This window comes from Chelonoidis abingdonii, chromosome 1 (assembly GCF_003597395.2).
Source record: "Chelonoidis abingdonii isolate Lonesome George chromosome 1, CheloAbing_2.0, whole genome shotgun sequence".
Taxonomy (NCBI): Eukaryota; Metazoa; Chordata; order Testudines; family Testudinidae; genus Chelonoidis; species Chelonoidis abingdonii.
Window position 1 is genome coordinate 368,371,097 of NC_133769.1, and position 17,767 is coordinate 368,388,863.

The 17,767-nt window shown below is 46.2% G+C and overlaps 1 protein-coding gene across 5 annotated transcripts in view; it reads left to right on the top strand.

Moving 5' to 3' along the window:
- STIM1 (stromal interaction molecule 1) overlaps positions 1-17,767 on the top strand; it is a 174,623-nt gene that overhangs the window by 67,556 nt on the left and 89,300 nt on the right. For 2 of the 5 annotated variants that reach the window (XM_032767114.2, XM_032767117.2), the window contains exon 2: positions 17,552-17,682. The exons of the other annotated variants lie outside the window; for them this stretch is intronic. In XM_032767114.2, coding sequence (XP_032623005.2) covers positions 17,552-17,682 — 131 coding nt within the window. The remainder of the gene's footprint in view (positions 1-17,551; positions 17,683-17,767) is intronic. 5 annotated transcript variants of the gene reach the window in all.

Below are 17,767 nucleotides of genomic sequence, written 5' to 3' on the forward strand. Positions count from 1 at the left end.
GGAACCACCAGCTGCCTCCTGATCCCCCATGTCTCTACTTCCCCTGGGGGAGCCCATTCTCGGTGCAGGAACCCCTTCTCCCACAGGAACCTCTCCTTGCAACCTGTCCTCATGGTCTGTACCGCACTGAGGTTAGCCCATTCCCTGGGCTTCCTCAAGGAGGGATCTTTCTGTAACTCGGCCTGAAACTCAGCAGCTGGGACAGGGAGGGGGACCTGCTCTCTCTCGCTGGCAGGGTCTGAGGCCACAGCCTCTCTGAGCCGTGTCCCTGGGCGTTCCCTCCTCACCAGGTTAGGGTTCTGCGCCTCGGGCAGAGTACCTTCCTCGTTGTCAGGGCGCAGTGCCCTGTGCCAACTCTGACTACGGGTCACGACCAGGGCACCCCGGGCATTGCTTGGCCAGACCTCCAGGTCCCTCCCCATTAACACCTCTGTGGGCAAATATGGGTATACCCCCACGTCCTTGGGGCCCTCCTTGGCCCCCCACTTCAGGAGTACCCTCGCCACAGGCACCTTGAATGAGGTCCCGCCCACACCCATCAGGGTCAGGTAGGTGTCGCGCACCATCCGATCTGAGGCCACCACCTCGGCCAGGCCAGCGTCACCTCTGCGCCCGTGTCCCAGTACCCAGTGATCTCCCTCCCATCTGCCTCCAGGGAAACAAGGCACTCTCTCCGGAGGGGCAGCCCCACGCCCACCCTGTAAACCAAAAACTCGGAGTCTGGAGCATCCAGCCCCTCAGAGGAGCTGACCTGGGGCCCTCCTCCCTCCTTTGCAGGTGGTAAGCGGCCAGCCCCCCTTTCCTGCAAACGCTGCCCCTCATCCAGCTGGGTCTCTCCAAGTTAACCCTGTGTGGGGTCAGCCTGCTCAGTCTGTCCTTGAGCCTGGGGCACTGGGACTGTATGTGATCCTTCTGGCCACATTGATAGCAGCTCATGTCCCGTTGGTCCCCTCGAACTGGTCGGTTGTCCCTGACACTGGGCATTCTCCCTATTCCCCCTTTGGGAGGTCCCAGGCTGACTCTCTCTCTGCGTTGCGGCGGGTCTGTTTCTTTGAGACTCTACCCTGCCACCCCCCGACCGGCTCTTCACAAAGTCATTGGCCAGCTGTCCTGCATGTCACGGGTTCTCTGGCTTTTGGTCCCTCAACCACAGCCTCAGGTCGGATTGACACCGCTCAGACAGTTGCTCCTGTACCAGCAGTTTAATCACGTCCCCCTTCGTCTGAGCCCCATCTGCCCACTTGCTGGCGTATTCCTCCATGCAGACGGCTAGTTGCAGATATGAGACCTCAGGGGTTTTTATACTGACTCCGGAACCTCTCCCGGTACATCTCAGGAGTCAGCCCAAACTGGCACAGCAGGGCCTGCTTGAATAGTTCGTAGTTCCCTTTCTCCTCCTCTCCTAGCTGGCCGTACAATGCCACGGCCTTGGGGTCCAGTAGGGGGGTGAGAACTCAGAGCCTGTCCGCAGGATCTACCTGGTGCAGCTTGCAGGCCGTCTCAAAGGCATCCAGGAAGTCATCCATGTCCTCCCCCTCCTTATGCTGGGCCAGGATGCACTTATCAAAGCTCCGCGCCGTCCTGAGCCCCCCTTGCTCACCGCAGCTGGGGGCCCGCTGCCCCTCAGCTTCGCCAGTTCCAGCTTATGATGACGCTGTCTCTCTTTCTCCTACCGGTCATGTTCTCTCTGTCACTCACGATCCTCCAGCTCTCTCAGTTTTAGCTCTCTCTCCCATTCCAGCCGCTTCCGCTCCACGGATGCCAAGTGTTGCCGGGACGATCCCCTGCTGGGGGGTGAGCTTCGCCGGGAGGATCCCCTGCTGGTTGGCAGGGTCACAGTGCCCTCGGTATTCGCTGGGCTCCTCCCCGCCCTTCCCCTAGGCATAGGAAGGGGGGGTCTCAGGAAGCCCTCAGCCGCCGACTGACCACTCCCAGCGGGGACAGACATTGGTCCTGCGCTGCATCTGCCAGGCTGCTTCCCTCAGAGACAGGGATTAGTTCATTCAAGCGATCTTCTTCCTCCAGCTGGGCAATCAGCTGGTCTTTGGTGAGCCTCCCCCTGCGCAGCCCCTTCTGCTTGCACAGCTCCACCAGGTCGCACTTACGCCGCTTGGCATACGTATTCCTGCTGCCCACTCACAGGCAGGGGTGCTCGCCGCTCCCCACAGTTTACAGGGAGACCCCTAGTGCACCAGCCCTTCTTGAGGTCACCATCTCTCTGCCAGGGTCGAGCTGCAGACTCCTCTGCCTCTGGGACCACTCGCTGCAATCCCCCGGGGGACCCTGTTACTGCAAAGTCCTTCTCACTGGGCACACACTCCCAGGGTTTAATCACCCCTAAAATCGTCCCTTCGTTTTACTGCTCCCCAGTCACTTACTGTAGGAAGCGTCGTCCACGGGGTGCAATATATCCCACCTCTGCCACCCTGTCATAGTATAATTCCTCAATCTGGACCTTAGAGTTCAGATATGAGGTACTAGCATAAAGTCCTCTAAGCTTAATCTCCAGCTTAGATCTGATAGGCTGCCACCAGGTCAGGAATTGATAGGGCCTGACCCCCCTTTCCTCTCTCTGGTGTCCCCAACCCTTCCCTGGGGGGACCCCCAGATTCCAAATCCCTTGGAGTCTAAAGTCTAAAAGCAGGAGAGATAACCCCTTCCCCCCTCCTTCCAGGCTTGCCTCTTGGTCTAGCCTGCGAGTACCAAGAAACCTGTTTCTCTGCTTCCCAAGGATAAGCGTTCTATTCCCTCAGGACAATTGAGATGCAAAATACCAACAGCTTGGCTTTGCCTTCCTCTTCCTGTCTCCCGTGAGGAAGACAGATACCTGGTACAGAGATTTCAATTTCTTTGCCTTACTAGAAAAGAATCTTCCACAAGTTTTGAAAAAGAAAGCTTTATATAGAAAGAGAGAAAATACAGAAATAATAACTTGTATAAACATTAATACAGACTCCTACTTAAGAAAAATATGAATAACCCAGCTCTGATTTAAAAAATAGCCAATTTAAATAGACCAGCAATCACACACAGTAAATACAACACAAAGCTCCCTCATAGCCGAATTTACTTTGCTTTTCTTGCCTTTGTACTCACAGACTTTTAGTAGGAATATCTTAGATAAGATGGATGTTAGAAGAAAAGCTTGTTTACCCATTAGCCGAGAAAAACACAAAAGACCCTGAGGTTATACAAATTCCCGCCCCTGACTTTTTAAATCAATCCAGTTCTCTGATTTTGGTCCTACTGGTCAGGTGTTTGGTTCCTTCTTTACAGGCAAAAGAAAATTAACCCCTTTACCTTACCTATCTACTTTATGACACGCCCCCAAATGGTGCAGACAGCTAGTAAAATTTCCTGGAGGTGATTTCCACTGGAACTTTAAACTATCAAATAGTTTTAATAGAAAAACAAAAAAAAACCATGAACCTTTATATATGTACTAGTAAGCACTGTAAACTTACAAGACTTTTACATGCTTAAGGAAAAGTTTTAACCAGTGTATTGGGTTGCCGGCCCACTCTCGCCCGGGAGAGCCCTTGGCATCAGCTTACTTTCCTCTGTTAGAAGCTCCTCTGAAATGGGTCTGAATTTTTCAAAAGGTCAAATCTTGGAGCTAGCCTCCAACGAAGAAGTTTTTTGTTGTTCCCTTTGGCTGTATGTAGCCACTTTAGTGCTAGCATGGTTCAGCTTATGTAGCTGGAACCATGTGGGGGCAGTCCGATTCATTAATTCATAGACTCTAGGACTGGAAGGGACCTCGAGAGGTCATCGAGTCAGTCCCCTGCCCTCATGGCAGGACCAAATACTGTCTAGACCATCCCTGATAGACATTTATCTAACCTTCACTCTTAAATATCTCCAGAGATGGAGATTCCACAACCTCCCTAGGCAATTTATTCCAGTGTTTAACTACCCTGACAGTTAGGAACTTTTTCCTAATGTCCAACCTAAATCTCCCTTGCTGCAGTTTAAGCCCATTGCTTCTTGTTCTATTCATTAGAGGCTAAGTGAAACAAGTTTTCTCCCTCCTCCTGATGACACCCTTTTAGATACCTGAAAACTGCTATCATGTCCCCTCTCAGTCTTCTCTTTTCCAAACTAAACAAACCCAATTCTTTCAGCCTTCCTTCATAGGTCATGTTCTCAAGACCTTTAATCATTCTTGTTGCTCTTCTCTGGACCCTCTCCAATTTCTCCACATCTTCCTTGAAAATGCGGTGCCCAGAACTGGACACAATACTTCCAGTTGAGGCCTAACCAGCGCAGAGCTAGAGCGGAAGAATGACTTCTTGCGTGTCTTGTTTACAACACACCTGTTAATGCATCCCAGAATCACGTTTGCTTTTTTTGCAACAGTATCACACTGTTGACTCATATTTAGCTTGTGGTCCACTATGACCCCTAGATCTCCACTTTCTGCCATACTCCTTCCTAGACAGTCTCTTCCCAATTCTGTATGTGTTGTGAAACTGATTGTTTCCTTCCTAAGTGGAGCACTTTGCATTTGTCTTATATTGAACTTCATCCGTTTTACCTCAGACCATTTCTCCAATTTGTCCAGATCATTTTGAATTTTTGACCCTGTCCTCCCAAGTGCAGTTGCAATCCCTCCCAGTTTGGTATCGTCTGCAAACTTAATAAGCGTACTTTCTATGCCAACATCTAAGTCGTTGATGAAAATATTGAACAGAGCCTGGTCCCAAAACAGACCCCTGCGGAACCCCACTTGTATATACCTTTCCAGCAGGATTGGGAGCCATTAATAACTACTCTCTGAGTACGGTTATCCAGCCAGTTATGCACCCACCTTATAGTAGCCCCATCTAAATTGTATTTGCCTAGTTATCTCGATGGTAAGAATATCATGCGAGACCGTATCATCAAATGCCTTACTAAAAAGTCTAGGTGGTACCACATCCACTGCTTTCTCCCTTATCCACAAGAAACTCGTTATCCTATCAAGGAAAGCTATCCAGATCAGATTTGGTCTTGACATGATTTGTTTTTCTTTACAATCCGATGCTGGCTAATTCCCTAATACACTCTTACCACCTTCCAGGTGTTTGTGCAGTATAAGATGCATTTCTTTATAATTTACTTGCCTCCGTTATCTTCCCTGGCAGCAGGAAGTTGGGGAAACTAACCGGTCTGTAGTTTCCTGGGCACCCCCCGTGTTTTTATTTCCTTCATTTACGATGGGGCACGTTAGCATTTGCGATCATCCTGCACCCTTCCCCCTCTTCCTGGGACCCACAGTGACTCTCAGCCAGCCAGTAAAACAGAAGGTTTATTGGACAACAGGAATGAAGGTTACAGCAGAGCTTGGAGGCACAGCCAGGACCCCTCAGTCAAGCCCCTCTGGGGTCCAGGAAGCTTAGTCCCCTGAATTCCAACTACCCAGCCCAAAACCAAAACTAAACTCCACTCCCTCCAGCCAGCCTGTTCCTTTGTTCACCTTCCCGGGCAAAGGTGTTGACACTCCTCCCTGCTCCCTGGCTCAGGTTACAGGCTGAGCACTTGTCTCTCACCTAAAGTAATCCCCGGCTCTCCCATCCCCCACACAAATAGTCCCTACTCCATCACACCATGCTATGGTGTCTACCAGGGCAATCCAGGGAAAAAGGGTGTGAAATGATTGTCTGCTGTTGCTTTCCCGGAAGAAGGAATGAATGACGACATTTACCCAGAACCACCTGCAACAATGATTTTTGCCCCATCAGGCACTTGGATCTCAACCCAGAATTCCAAGGGGCGGAGGAGACTGTGGGAACTATGGGATAGCTACGGAATAGCTACCCACAGTGCAATGCTCCAGCAATCAACACTAGCCTCGGACCATGGACGCACACCACTGAATTAATGTGCTTAGTGTGGCCGCGTGCACTTGACTTTATACAATCTGTTTTACAAAACCAGTTTATGTAAAATCGGAAGAATCCCGTAGCGTAGACATACCCGTTGAAACCCTGTGGAAGCCAGTCTAGCTAGCAGCAGTTTTTACAGGGAACAGGGAGGGGAACTGCTTTTGTTTAGCAACTGAAACACCTTTCATTCTGACATCTAGGGCTATGTCTACACTACACAGCTTTTAACAACATGGCTGTGTTGCTACAGCTGTGTCACTAAAAGTCATGCAGTGTAGCCACTGCCGACAAAAAACTTCCACCCTCATGAGTGGCATTTGTGTTGTCGGAATTGGTGCTTGTCGTGGCAAAACTTTTGTCTTTTGGGGGGGTTAACACCTCTGAAAGACAAAAGTTTTGTCGTTCAATTTTCAGTGTAGACGTAGCCTAAGTCCTCTAGCATTTTGTAGTGGCTTTGCTGGGACTTGCGACACAGTTATCTGATCTTTCCTATCTACTGTTGTCTGAATTATTGAGCTTTCCAAGTTTTCCATAATATTAGGGGATGATTGCAAGAGTTACTAACAACTTTATCCTCCTTGAGTAAAGGTAACAAGGTCGAGTGAATCTAATAACTTTATCTGGCTGCTTCTGCTATTAAAGAACATTGGTTGAAGAGGCATTTATACTGACTGGAGGCCTCTTTAAAATTGTATTTTAAATCAGTATGCTCTGCACAGCCCAGAAGAGCTTAATTCAGTTCCTTTCAACAGAAAAGGAGGAGGAGGGGAATCATCATTTTGTCAGTCCAAGTGCCCAGGTTACTGTGAACTACGCACACCTCCAATTATTCAAACTTACGGGGATTCCATTCCCTCATACATAGGATGTTAAAATTTCACTAACTGCTCTGCTTGTAATGCTGCTTCACTTTGTCACCTTCGCAAACAATGGCTTAGCTACGAAGATTGGACAAAACTGTTTCCCTTTTCAGGATTTTTTTTAAAATTCAACTTTGCAATTTTGTGCCCACTGCCCAAAGTAAACATTATGCAATCACTGGACCTGAACACAATTCATATAGATATAAAATAGATATGGATGTGAGCATATTAGATACACAGGTTTGAGACTCTCTAATGGACTGCAACTGCTAACTTGGCTGTATATCATCCCTTCTGGTGGAAAAGCCTGTAGGAGGGGTTTTCCCCCATCACCAAGATGGTATGGGCAAAGTCTCTCTGGAAAAGTATGGGGAAGACCACCTCCAGATCTGGTGGATTGCTGTGAGGTCCTGGCCCTCTGTGTAGGGGTCTTGAAATTTGGCTGGGAATTAAGAATCATGGAGAGGGCAGAAGCCAGACTAGTGCTGGAGGAAAAGATCTCAAGGCAACAGTTATAAATGGTGATCTAAGTGGGTTTAGGAGTGAAAAGAAGGAGGAGATTGAGTGGTAATTGTAAATGTAGATGCTGGTCAAGAGTGTTTTTATATTTGATGGAGAGAGACCTCAGCATGCTGTTACTGAGAGGGAGATGAGCCAGAGAGAGCAAGAGGAGGGGATGAGACGGGGGACAAGGAGCTTTAGTAACTGGGCGTGGATCAAGTATGTGGCAGGGTTAGAGAAGAAAACAACTGAGAAACCTCACTGTTGGTTACAATGAAGAATGAGGAGAGTGTATTGCAAGAGATGTGGGGACGGGAGGAGGGGAGAGAGAAAGGGGAAGTGACAGCAGATCTCTTAAAAAAAAAAATCAGAGAGTTCTTGAGTGAAGAAGCTGTGGTGGGGGGTAGCTTTTAGGAGGAAGTCAAAAGAGAGCTTTGAATGTTGCCCTGTGTTTTGAATGAAAAACCCAGCAGTTTTTCAACTGTGTCACGCTACTGGCTCAGGCAGCCTCAGCTAGAGAGACAACCAGTCTGTTGGAAGGAAGTGGTTGGGTGGTTAGAATACTAGGAATACAGCTTATTAAGGGCTCAGTTCTGTAACCCCTTAATCACCTAGGGTAGCACTTCCATGTGTAGTCCCATTGATGTCAGTGGAACAGCTTAAATGATTAAAGTGCCACTCAGCATGAGTACGGGCTACAGAATCGGGCCCTGTGGGTTTTGCAGGCTTTCCTTCCGCTGGATAATGTTGAAAGATTTTGTTTACTGCTGCTGTTAGCTGGAGTTGCCGGAAGTGGCACTCTAGGCACCACTGCAACCTTTAAGCATAGGTTAGATAGTCTGACCTTCTATGCAGTGGCCTGATTTCTGTTTGTACTTAGTTGTTTTACACCATTGTAATTCCATTAACTTCAGTTTACTCCTAATTTACATCAGTGTGAGAGAGATCAGAATAGAGCCCACTTTGTTGAATTTGAGGAGGAAGCTGGCAAATGTACTGGAGAATTCCTAGAGGGACACTGCAGAGCAGTTTACGCTGCAATAAAAAACCCGGAGCTTCAGAGCCCAGGTCAGCTGACTTAAATAGCAGTGCAGGTGTTTGGGCTCCACCTGGAGCCCGAGCTCCAAGACCCACCACCCTTTCTTGGTTTCATATCCTAGGCTCCAGCTCCGGCCCTAGCATCTGTGGGGCAACCTCCAGCCCCACAGTCCAAGCGCTGTGAGCCTGAGTGAGTGACCCAGGCCAGCTGTGGCCATGCTGCATGTCTTTTCTTTTAATGTAGGCATATGGTTAGGGGAGACTGTTTTACACGTCTGATGGTTGGGAAACGGTTCTGATTATGGTGTGCAGCAGGGGAGTGAGGCTGCTAAAAAGAAAAGCTGTTTGGCCCAAAAAAGTGGCTGTTGCTCATGCTCAGTTGGCTAAGGGCATCTGCCTGGAAATAAAGTACTTGATATATGTACAGTATTAATGTTTAAATGAAACCTGTCACCCCTTTTAATAAACAATCCTCAAACTCCTGCTGTTTCTACCTCACTAATGAATGTACTTCCAAGAAGATTAACAGAAAGAACAGGACAAATTTCTCACGAGTCTGGTACAGCCACTTCATACAAAAATGAAACAATCTCTTGCAGCTTCTAATCTGATCTGGTTATTAAATTGCTGTGTTCAGGTGAGGACCAAAAAGGATTTGCAGTGTCTGGTGTAATGATGAGGTGGCAAATAGAAGAACCCCACTGAATTTCCTCCCAGTCACAGTACCCCAAACCAAGCGGCTGTGGAGGAGATGTCAGTTCAACATAACGTAACAAGATTGTGCTGCTCCAGTGGGTTGATTCTTTCAAGAGTGGGTTGATTCTCCATGTCACAGTTATTTTAGTAAAAGTCATGGACAGGGCAATAAGAAGAAATTCAGAGGAGCTGACACCTTTCTGTGACTTTTATTAAAAATAATGGGAGAGAGAGGGCTGGGGGGTGAGGAGAAGGAATGATAGCTGGAGCCCCATGTAGGGGACTGAGAGCCCCTGCCCCACTGCCACAGGGGAGCACAGCCCCAGCTCCAGGCCCCACCACAACCGTGTGTGTGTGTGTGTGTACGTGTGTGTGTACAGTGGCTCCAGCTCCAGCCAAAGGGACAGAGGGGGCGGTGCACAGTCATGCCTTCGGCTACAGCAACAGAGGATGGAAGGGGACGGGGGGATGTCCAGCACCAGCCAAAGCTGTGCAAGGATGGGACATGGGGGAGAAGAGTGTCTGGCCCTGCCACTGACAGCTGAAGCCAAAGTCACAGAGGTCTGTGACCTCTATGACTAAATCTTATCCTTGGCCATGAGAAATAACTCAATGAACTTCACAATGAAAATTAAGCTCTGTGAATTCCTAGGACTGTGGAGAGACAGGGAGAATGACTTCCGTGCTTTCAGTATCACAGTCAGTTGGGGTTTGGCGATATGACTTTTCTGTATGAGGAGGATCAATTCATTACTCTGTCACTTTCAAAATAGCTATTTTGGCTCAGAAGACACTCTTCCCTACTACAATACCATTAAAGGAAGGAACTTGTAGAAAGAAATTGCAGGAATTTAAAAACAAATCAGTCATGGGGCTATGATTGCTTGGGGGATACTGAGCCTTTCACTTCTAGATCGTTGGTCAGTGGTGACTTAGATGAGATTCTAAGTAGCATCTGACAATAACCTGGTTTATGTGGAGTGATGTGGGGGCCTGTGTAAATTCTAGGGCAAAGATGTCAGCGTGAACATAACTAGCACTGATTGTCTTCCTTGCAGGTAGTTTTAGCAGACAGACTCTGACTAATGTAGGGCAGGGAGCCTGAACACCCCTCAGAGTGATCCCTCCAGCTCACTGTTGAGGTGCATTGGCAGGGGTGTGTGGGAGAACCTTACACTGTTCTTCACGTGTTCTGTGGGGCAAATGGAGAGCTTCTGTCTCCTGGCCCGTCCCTTTGACACATTTCAACAGTACTAAAAGCACTTGAAGAAAAAGAAAACTGTAGTTGGTATGCCTGCATTGGGCAGTGCTCTTAGCACCTTGCCAGCTGCGTGATCTACTGCCCTAGAGAATGGTCTTGTGCAGTGACACTTCCCATTGGATGACTTCTGCAGTATGAAATTGGGCTCTAGTTACCACAGGGTGGGAAGGATTAGGGGAGAATTTTGTCTTGTTTCTTTGGCAGTGGTCCTGATCCTGTTCAATTTCAGCATTTTAAGAACCTGATCTTAACTGTCTTTGTTTTGGAGACTAAAAAGTAGAGACAGACACCTATGAAGAGAAACAGGATCAGAAAAGGTGTTTTTTATTAAATAAACTTGTTTTCTTATGTAACTTAACACCTAAGACTGTTAGAGTCCTCCCTTGTCCCAGACCTGAAGAAGAGCTCTGTGTGGCTTGAAAGCTTCTCTCTCGCCAAGGGAAGATGGTCCAATAAAAGATATTACCTCACCCACCTTCCCTCTCTAATATCCTGGGACTGACACCGCTGCAACTACACAGCATGCAGAATCTACTCTTGTAATATACGCATCCTTATTTCTGGTAGTCGGTGGGTATTGAAGATACTTAGGACCTTGTGGATTGAGTCTATTGTAATTTCCCTGTAGATAACCCTCTAAACTACCGTTATTTCAAGCATCATATTAACCTCAAAATCACCGAAAATCTAAAGAAAGAAATGACAGGCACTGGGACTGACTGCTACATAATGAGAGGTGAAATTGTTGAGGCAGAGGCAGACCAAAGCAGACAGTGATTGTATGCCTAGCTGTACAGGGTAAAGTGGTAGTTTAATGGTTTCTATTGTCAGTGGAAGGGCAGCATCATACTCATCACTTTGTGAAGGCTGTGTTCTGTAGTAATACGAAGATTCCTGGATCTGTGGTTCTCAACCAGGGGTACGTATTCCCCTGTGAGTGTGCAGAGGTCTTCCCGGGGGTACATCAACTCCTCTAGATATTGGCCTAGTTTTACAACAGGCTACATAAAAAGCACTAATGAAGTCAGTGCAAACTAAAATTTCATACAGACGACGACTTGTTTGTACTGCTCTATATATTATCCACTGAAATGTAAGCATAAAATTTATATTCTAATTGATTTATTTTATAACTACATGTAAAAATGAAAGTAAGCAATGTTTCAGTACTAGTGTGCTGTGACACGTCTATATTTTTATGTCTGATTTTATAAGCAAGTAATCTTTAAGTGAGGTTTAACCTGGGGCTACCCAAGACCAATCAGACTCCTGAAAGCGGTACAGTAGTCTGGAAAGGTTGAGAGCTACTGTCCTAGGTTATTTTCCCAGATCTCCCACTCATTGATGTGTGATATTTTATGTCATAAACCCTCAGCTTTAAAATAGGAATGATCTCTCCCTCTCTCCCTACCTTACAAGACTCCTTTGTGGCTTTGTTGGTGTTCATAAATTCATATTCTCAGCTGAAAGGCCCTGAAGAAAAGCAGAGTATTATTACTTCTGTGGGGGACTGCTGAGAAGAGAGGATAAGCTGGTGCCGCCTTGCTCAATTTAGTTAAACTCTTTAAAAGTCTATTCTCAAAGAGAAGTTTATTTTCTGGATGCAGTTCCAGTATTAATAAACTGAGTTACATAAATCACAGTTCTTAAAAGTGAACTAAGCTGCCATCTAATCCTATCCCAATGGCTGCCTTGATTATAATATTAAGTGCTGCTGGAGGCAATCAACTGTAATGGTATTAAGGCAGCTTTTCAAATGTTATTAGAGATAATAGGAACGCATGGATGAAAATTAAGAGAACCTACAGTTTAACAACCACTAAAAAATATCCCCTTTCAAAGCCATTTTCCCCAGGGAATAAATGAAAGTTCTGGAGTGAAATGTTTTGATGCCACTGATGGGTATTGTGAAAGCCAGCGCTCTTACTGCAGTGGGCCCTAATGTGTAGCGCAGAATCTGGGGCAGCTCTCTGGAGTACAGTACCTTTCGGGGACAATCTCAGGGCTATTGGAAACAGGACCTGAAGCTTCCTGAGCTCTTCAGAGTAGAGAGAGAGGATTGCTTTGTGCTGTGGCACTTGTGGCATCTAGGTTTAGTGTCTGGATCTACTACAGATTCCTGTGGGATCCTGGGCAGATCATTTATTCTTTCTGAGCTCCCATTTTCCAATCAAGAAATGAAGATATGTTCTTATAAAGCGGCTGTGATAATGACTGCAAGGTGACTTTATGCTACAGTGACTGAGGACCCCGCAAGCGCCTGCCTACAAACTACATTTCCTAAATTCGGGTGGTCTTTGGGCACCTTTCTCTAGCTTCTGGTGTATTCCAAACTTTATCTGGGCCTGTAGAGCCTCCAGTACTCAGTGCCTCAGCTAGCAGTGCGCTTGTAATCCAGTGCAAATCTGATGCACATTTACTGGGCTGGAGAGGACATAAGTGTCTGTGCTCTAAATGGCTAATGAAGTGGCCAATACAACCTACAGTACTGTTCGACTTTCATCTTCCTCCAAGGAGTAACACACTGTACAATCCCCTTCCTTTATGTCACTTGCTGCATTGTGCTAAGAGTCACAGATCCATTAAAATACATACTGTTTCAGCCTGTTTGCCACTTGCGAGTGTAACCCACACACCTTCTGGGTGTGGAGTTCTGTCCCATCTAGTGGTACTGAGACCACGTAGAGATAAAATGAGTCTGCTCTACAGCCTTAGCTGAGAGCCATTTGGCTTTTAGCTCATGCGGTAGTGGTTCATGCACTAAGCTCCAGAGGCCCCAGGTTTGATCCCGCCCACTGATGACCCATCTGTCAACATTACACGAGCAGATCCAGACCTCTGAGTCTCCAGCAGCAGGGAAATGCCCTGCCCCCTGAAGTTTCATCCTGTGTTATATGCCTCTCCTGTGGCCAGCGTCTCGTCCTGCCCTCCCCACTCCAGAGCTTTTCTGTGGGAAGATCCAAACTTTTATTTCAAAGTCCTATTTAAATTTGGCTCAGTAATGTGCCCGTCCAGCTCCCAGCTGTGTCCCGGGCTGTGTTTACCTGTCAGAGAGACTGTTCTGTCAGCTTTGCTTCCTCTTCTGTAGAGCCCTGCAAATCTGTAGATACCTGCTTTATATCGGTCAACCATGTTTGCGGATTGCGGCTCGGCTGTGGATGCAGATTTTGTATCCATGGAGGGCTCTACCCTTCTGTGGTGTTTGTGGTGGCTGGTGTTCCTGCAGGCTTCAGGGAGCGAGCTAGGCCAAGAAAGCCAAAGGCAAAAGGACGGGGTTCGGTCTCCTGCTTTCACATTCTATGTGGGCAAAGGGCAGTTCCTCCTTACAGCCTAGTCCAGGTGCATTTCCTCAGCTGCCTCCTTTCTGGGCAGGAAAGAGAGGCAAGCAGGACTGGGAAAGAACTGGCTCTGAGGCAAGCAGTCCCACCCCCCCGCCTCAGTCTCTGAGAGGATAAAGCCAGAAAACAGCAAACCGGGTGGAAGATCAAGTCTGAATCCCTAGGCCTGGGACAAATTGCCCCACTTGGCCCCCCCTTTGGGCGGCCCTGTGTGGGGCTTCACATGTGGTTGTGTTGAGTGATAACAGCACCTGGAGGTGTTTGCTGCTGGTCACTAGCAAGGCATTGTGAGAGACAGCCCAGGCTGGAGAGAGTTCAGGGGGGCACAGTGGTCCCGGAGTACCAGGCTGCACCCCGGAGATCCCATCACACCAAGTATCATTTATTATTTTGTCTCTTTCTCATTCCTGGATGGCCAGTTTCTTCCTTGAATCTGGGGTAGTGATGCTTCCTGAGGTGGGTTATCCAAGGGCTGTTCCTTCCTGAGGTTGCATATCCAAGAGCTCTTCAGCTTTTCTGGTGGTTGGTAGGATCTGTACTTTTGTCCTTCCAATCTAAGAATCTTATCTTCCAGCACAGTTCCTCCACGAGGACTCTAATGAGAATGTCTAAGCAAAAAGGTCAAGTCTCTGTACTATAATGTTCTCAATACGGTCAAGAAAAAGGAAGTTTTGTAGAAACCCTGACATTAAACGTTTCCTTAGATCAACTATCCAGATTCCAACCCACAATGTTTGGAACCTCATTCTGCTCCTTACCGCAGTACCCTAATTGAACCTCTGTGGCTAGTATCGTTACAATTCTTATCCATTAAAGCAGACTTCCTGAGAATTACTGTTGCCAATCGGATGAGTTTATGAAGTTGGGAGCTTTCTCTGAGGAGGCCCGTTCAGGCATGCAGTCCTCACATCTGTCATAGCACTCACTTGCAAAGTAAATTCAAGAAACGTTCTTTTTCTGTCAAGCATGAAAGTCTAATCTGTAGGAGCACTGATAACTTCAGGGCAGAGAAGTCATGTCTCCTGTATTGAGAGCAGCTAGATGGCCATGTAGCCATAAATTCACTAAATTCTACATATTGGTCATCTACTCATTAGCAAATGCCATTTTTCGGCAGAAGCCTTTTCCATGCCTCAGCGTACAGGATATATAATTTACCTCATTTTGGTTGTCCATATTTAAAGGATGATTCAGCTTCCCACCCTGGAGGCACATTGCTGTTAAAATCCCATTGTTAAGGCTCTGTAGACCCTAGCTCTATGTAGAACAGAAAAAAAATTGTTTTGCCTGAAAATTTCCTTTTCTTGAGTAATATGGGCCATAGATCTGGCCCATCTCAGAGACAAGTGGATCATCCAGAATAGAGAGAGGAATTGATATCCAAATATTCAGGTTTATTTTGTTAGGGAGACATATCCCTGTGCTCTTCATTAGGAGAAATTGTTGTGATTTCACTTTAAAGTATAGTTAACACAATCCATAATTTAGGAAAGTAGAATGGAATCATGCCAGCAGTGGACATTGTCTTGATTGATGGGAACTTCAGGGGTAGGGCACTCTCGTATTGCTAATGACTGACAGATCTGCTTCTGCCTCCAAGTTGTTAAGTAGGCTGAACTACCCTTTGTAACAGATCTGTAGACCTTATTACTCAAAGAAAGGAAACTTGTAGGTAAGCACGAATACATTTTCCTATTCAGATGTCTTTACCATGTGTGACCAAAGCAAACGTTGTCAGCTAAGACCTTGTCTACCCTAGGAGAGTTTTGCTGGTATAGTTGTACTAATATAGTTATGCTAGCAAACTCCTTTAGGGTGGATGCACTTAATTGGTATAAAACGGCTTATAGCAGGGCTTTTACCAGTGTAGCTTTCTTGGTAAAATATCACACCATTAACTGACAGAGCTATGTTGGTAAATTTCTAAGTGTAGACCACTCCTAAATTTCAGGGAAACAACATTTACATCTGAAGCCTACCCGTGGACATCTTTTTTTTATTAAGTTAAATTCCATGGGGCATTTCCTGTACCCAGAGGGAGGTCAGTATTCAGGAGGCCCTGTTCCAGAAGGGGCTGACAAAGCCCACAGCACTAGGAAATCAAGAAAACTAGACCAATATTCCATATTTAGACATCAGAGTATAAATGGGACCGAATACGTAACCATGATAATTGTAGCTTATATGCGCAGGGCTTAGCTGCTTACCTAATTTGGGAAGACCCTTTCTCATGGTATATTGGCAGGGGCCTTAGGGATTTTTATTTTTTCTCTGCGGCACTGAGTTGGGAGAGGGGGTCATCCGTTAGGATCTGCTGGGCATATCGCCCATTGCCTGATTTCCTGTGGTTACAGAGGTTGGGCTGTGGGAGATGGAAACTGGTGCTTTCTGTCTGCTGTTCTATGTTTACATTACACACTAACATACTGGAATTAGATCAGTATCAGTGTGAGATGTCCTGTTCCAGCACTAATGCCATAACTACAGCCAGGATTTTAAATGTGCCATCCCTGTGTAAAACTACAAACATTTGTCAGGCCTTCAAAACACAACAGTGATGAACATGATATGAGAACTTGGACTCGTAGGTTGATACTCGGTGAGACACTGAAAGTGTAATTGGAGAACCTAGCTCTAGGTGCTTTTGAGAGAGAATGTTGTATGAAACTGGAGAACATACATTTATTTATTGTACACAAACATTAAAATGAAACTCTGGGTCCTCTGCTCTTGTAACTGAAATTGAAAAAAGTTTGTGGTCCTTCATCTCTTGGTTGCTAAGCCTCAAGGTAATAGCATCCTGTTTATAAGGCTGGTACCAAGCCACACCTGGGGAGTGTGCAGATACAAGCCAACATCTAACAGAGATCAGAAATTAAAGGTACACCCTCCAGGAAAACTGCTGCTCTCCTGCGTGGTAGTGCAGCTGTCGTTTCTCACTGATGAATATTTTAGGATGAGTGACGTTTATGGCTATAGTTGCGTTAGGTTCAGAAACTTTGGCAGCTGTATTTTCTGTACATTACAAGTGACCATGCAATTCTAGACGCACCCTTTGTTCCTTAGCCATTCTGCTAAGATTCAATCGGAATGCTAGTTTTAGTGGTTGGTTTTGTGATGTGGACACCTGTCCAATGGGAACTGGACTAAGACCCACCAAACTCATTTAATGTAGTCCTCAGAAGTGCCATCAGATGGTAAAAACTTTCAGTCAATAGCAACCTGGAATGAATGCGATCTAGGTACCTGCTAGGTGAAAGGCTCTTCGTGCCATCAACAAATTCCTATCCAAAAGCCTCTAAAATTTCCTGTAAGCATGACACCTGTGTTTTTGAATCAGCATTCTCTACTTATTAAGTATGAGGCACAATTTAAGGTGTTGGTTTATAAATATAAAGCTTTAAATGGCCTATCCCATATTTAATGGAAATACCATCTTTTTATTGAATAATTTATATGTATAAAATGAAATGAATAAAATAAATTTAACTAAACCCACAAAATGTCCTGTGGCTAAGCACTACTGTAATAGATATCATAATGTCCTAATGATACACACTAAAATATATGAGAAATAAATCCCACTAAATACACACTAAAAAACAACCCTGAAATCCTTCCCCCCAGGCTAAAACTGATAGGTAGATTATTGGGGAAAACAAAATCTCTGGCCTCTTGTGGAGAAGGCCCTGCCTCCCATGCACTCAGGCTGATCAGCATTTCCAGCACTACTGCAGGAGCTCGTCCCTAAGATAGATTGGCCCAGGTTAGGCCCTGACCCATTTTTTTTTGTCAGGATTTGTGGCTATCATAGAGACCAGCTAGTCTTACTTTTTATTTGTGGGTCTGGAACACTAAAATATCCCAGTGTATTCCTGCCCCAGAAACTTTTCTTGCTTTTCCAAATGCAAGACGCGGAGCAAGAGAGTGAGATGGAAATTCTTGTGATGGGGGCTACCTAATGCTAGTGTTTTTCTCCCCGAACAGAGTTCTGTCGAATTGATGAGCCCTTGTGCCACATTGAAGATGAGCAGCTCAGCTTTGAAGCTGTCTGCAATATCCACAAGCAGATGGACGATGACGCCAATGGTAACGTGGATGTAGAGGAGAGTGATGAGGTTAGTTCACAGCTACTTTTCTTTCTTTCTCCCTCCTGTCCTTCCTCCCCTTCATGCCTTCCTCTTTAGGAGGGCAGCTCTAGTT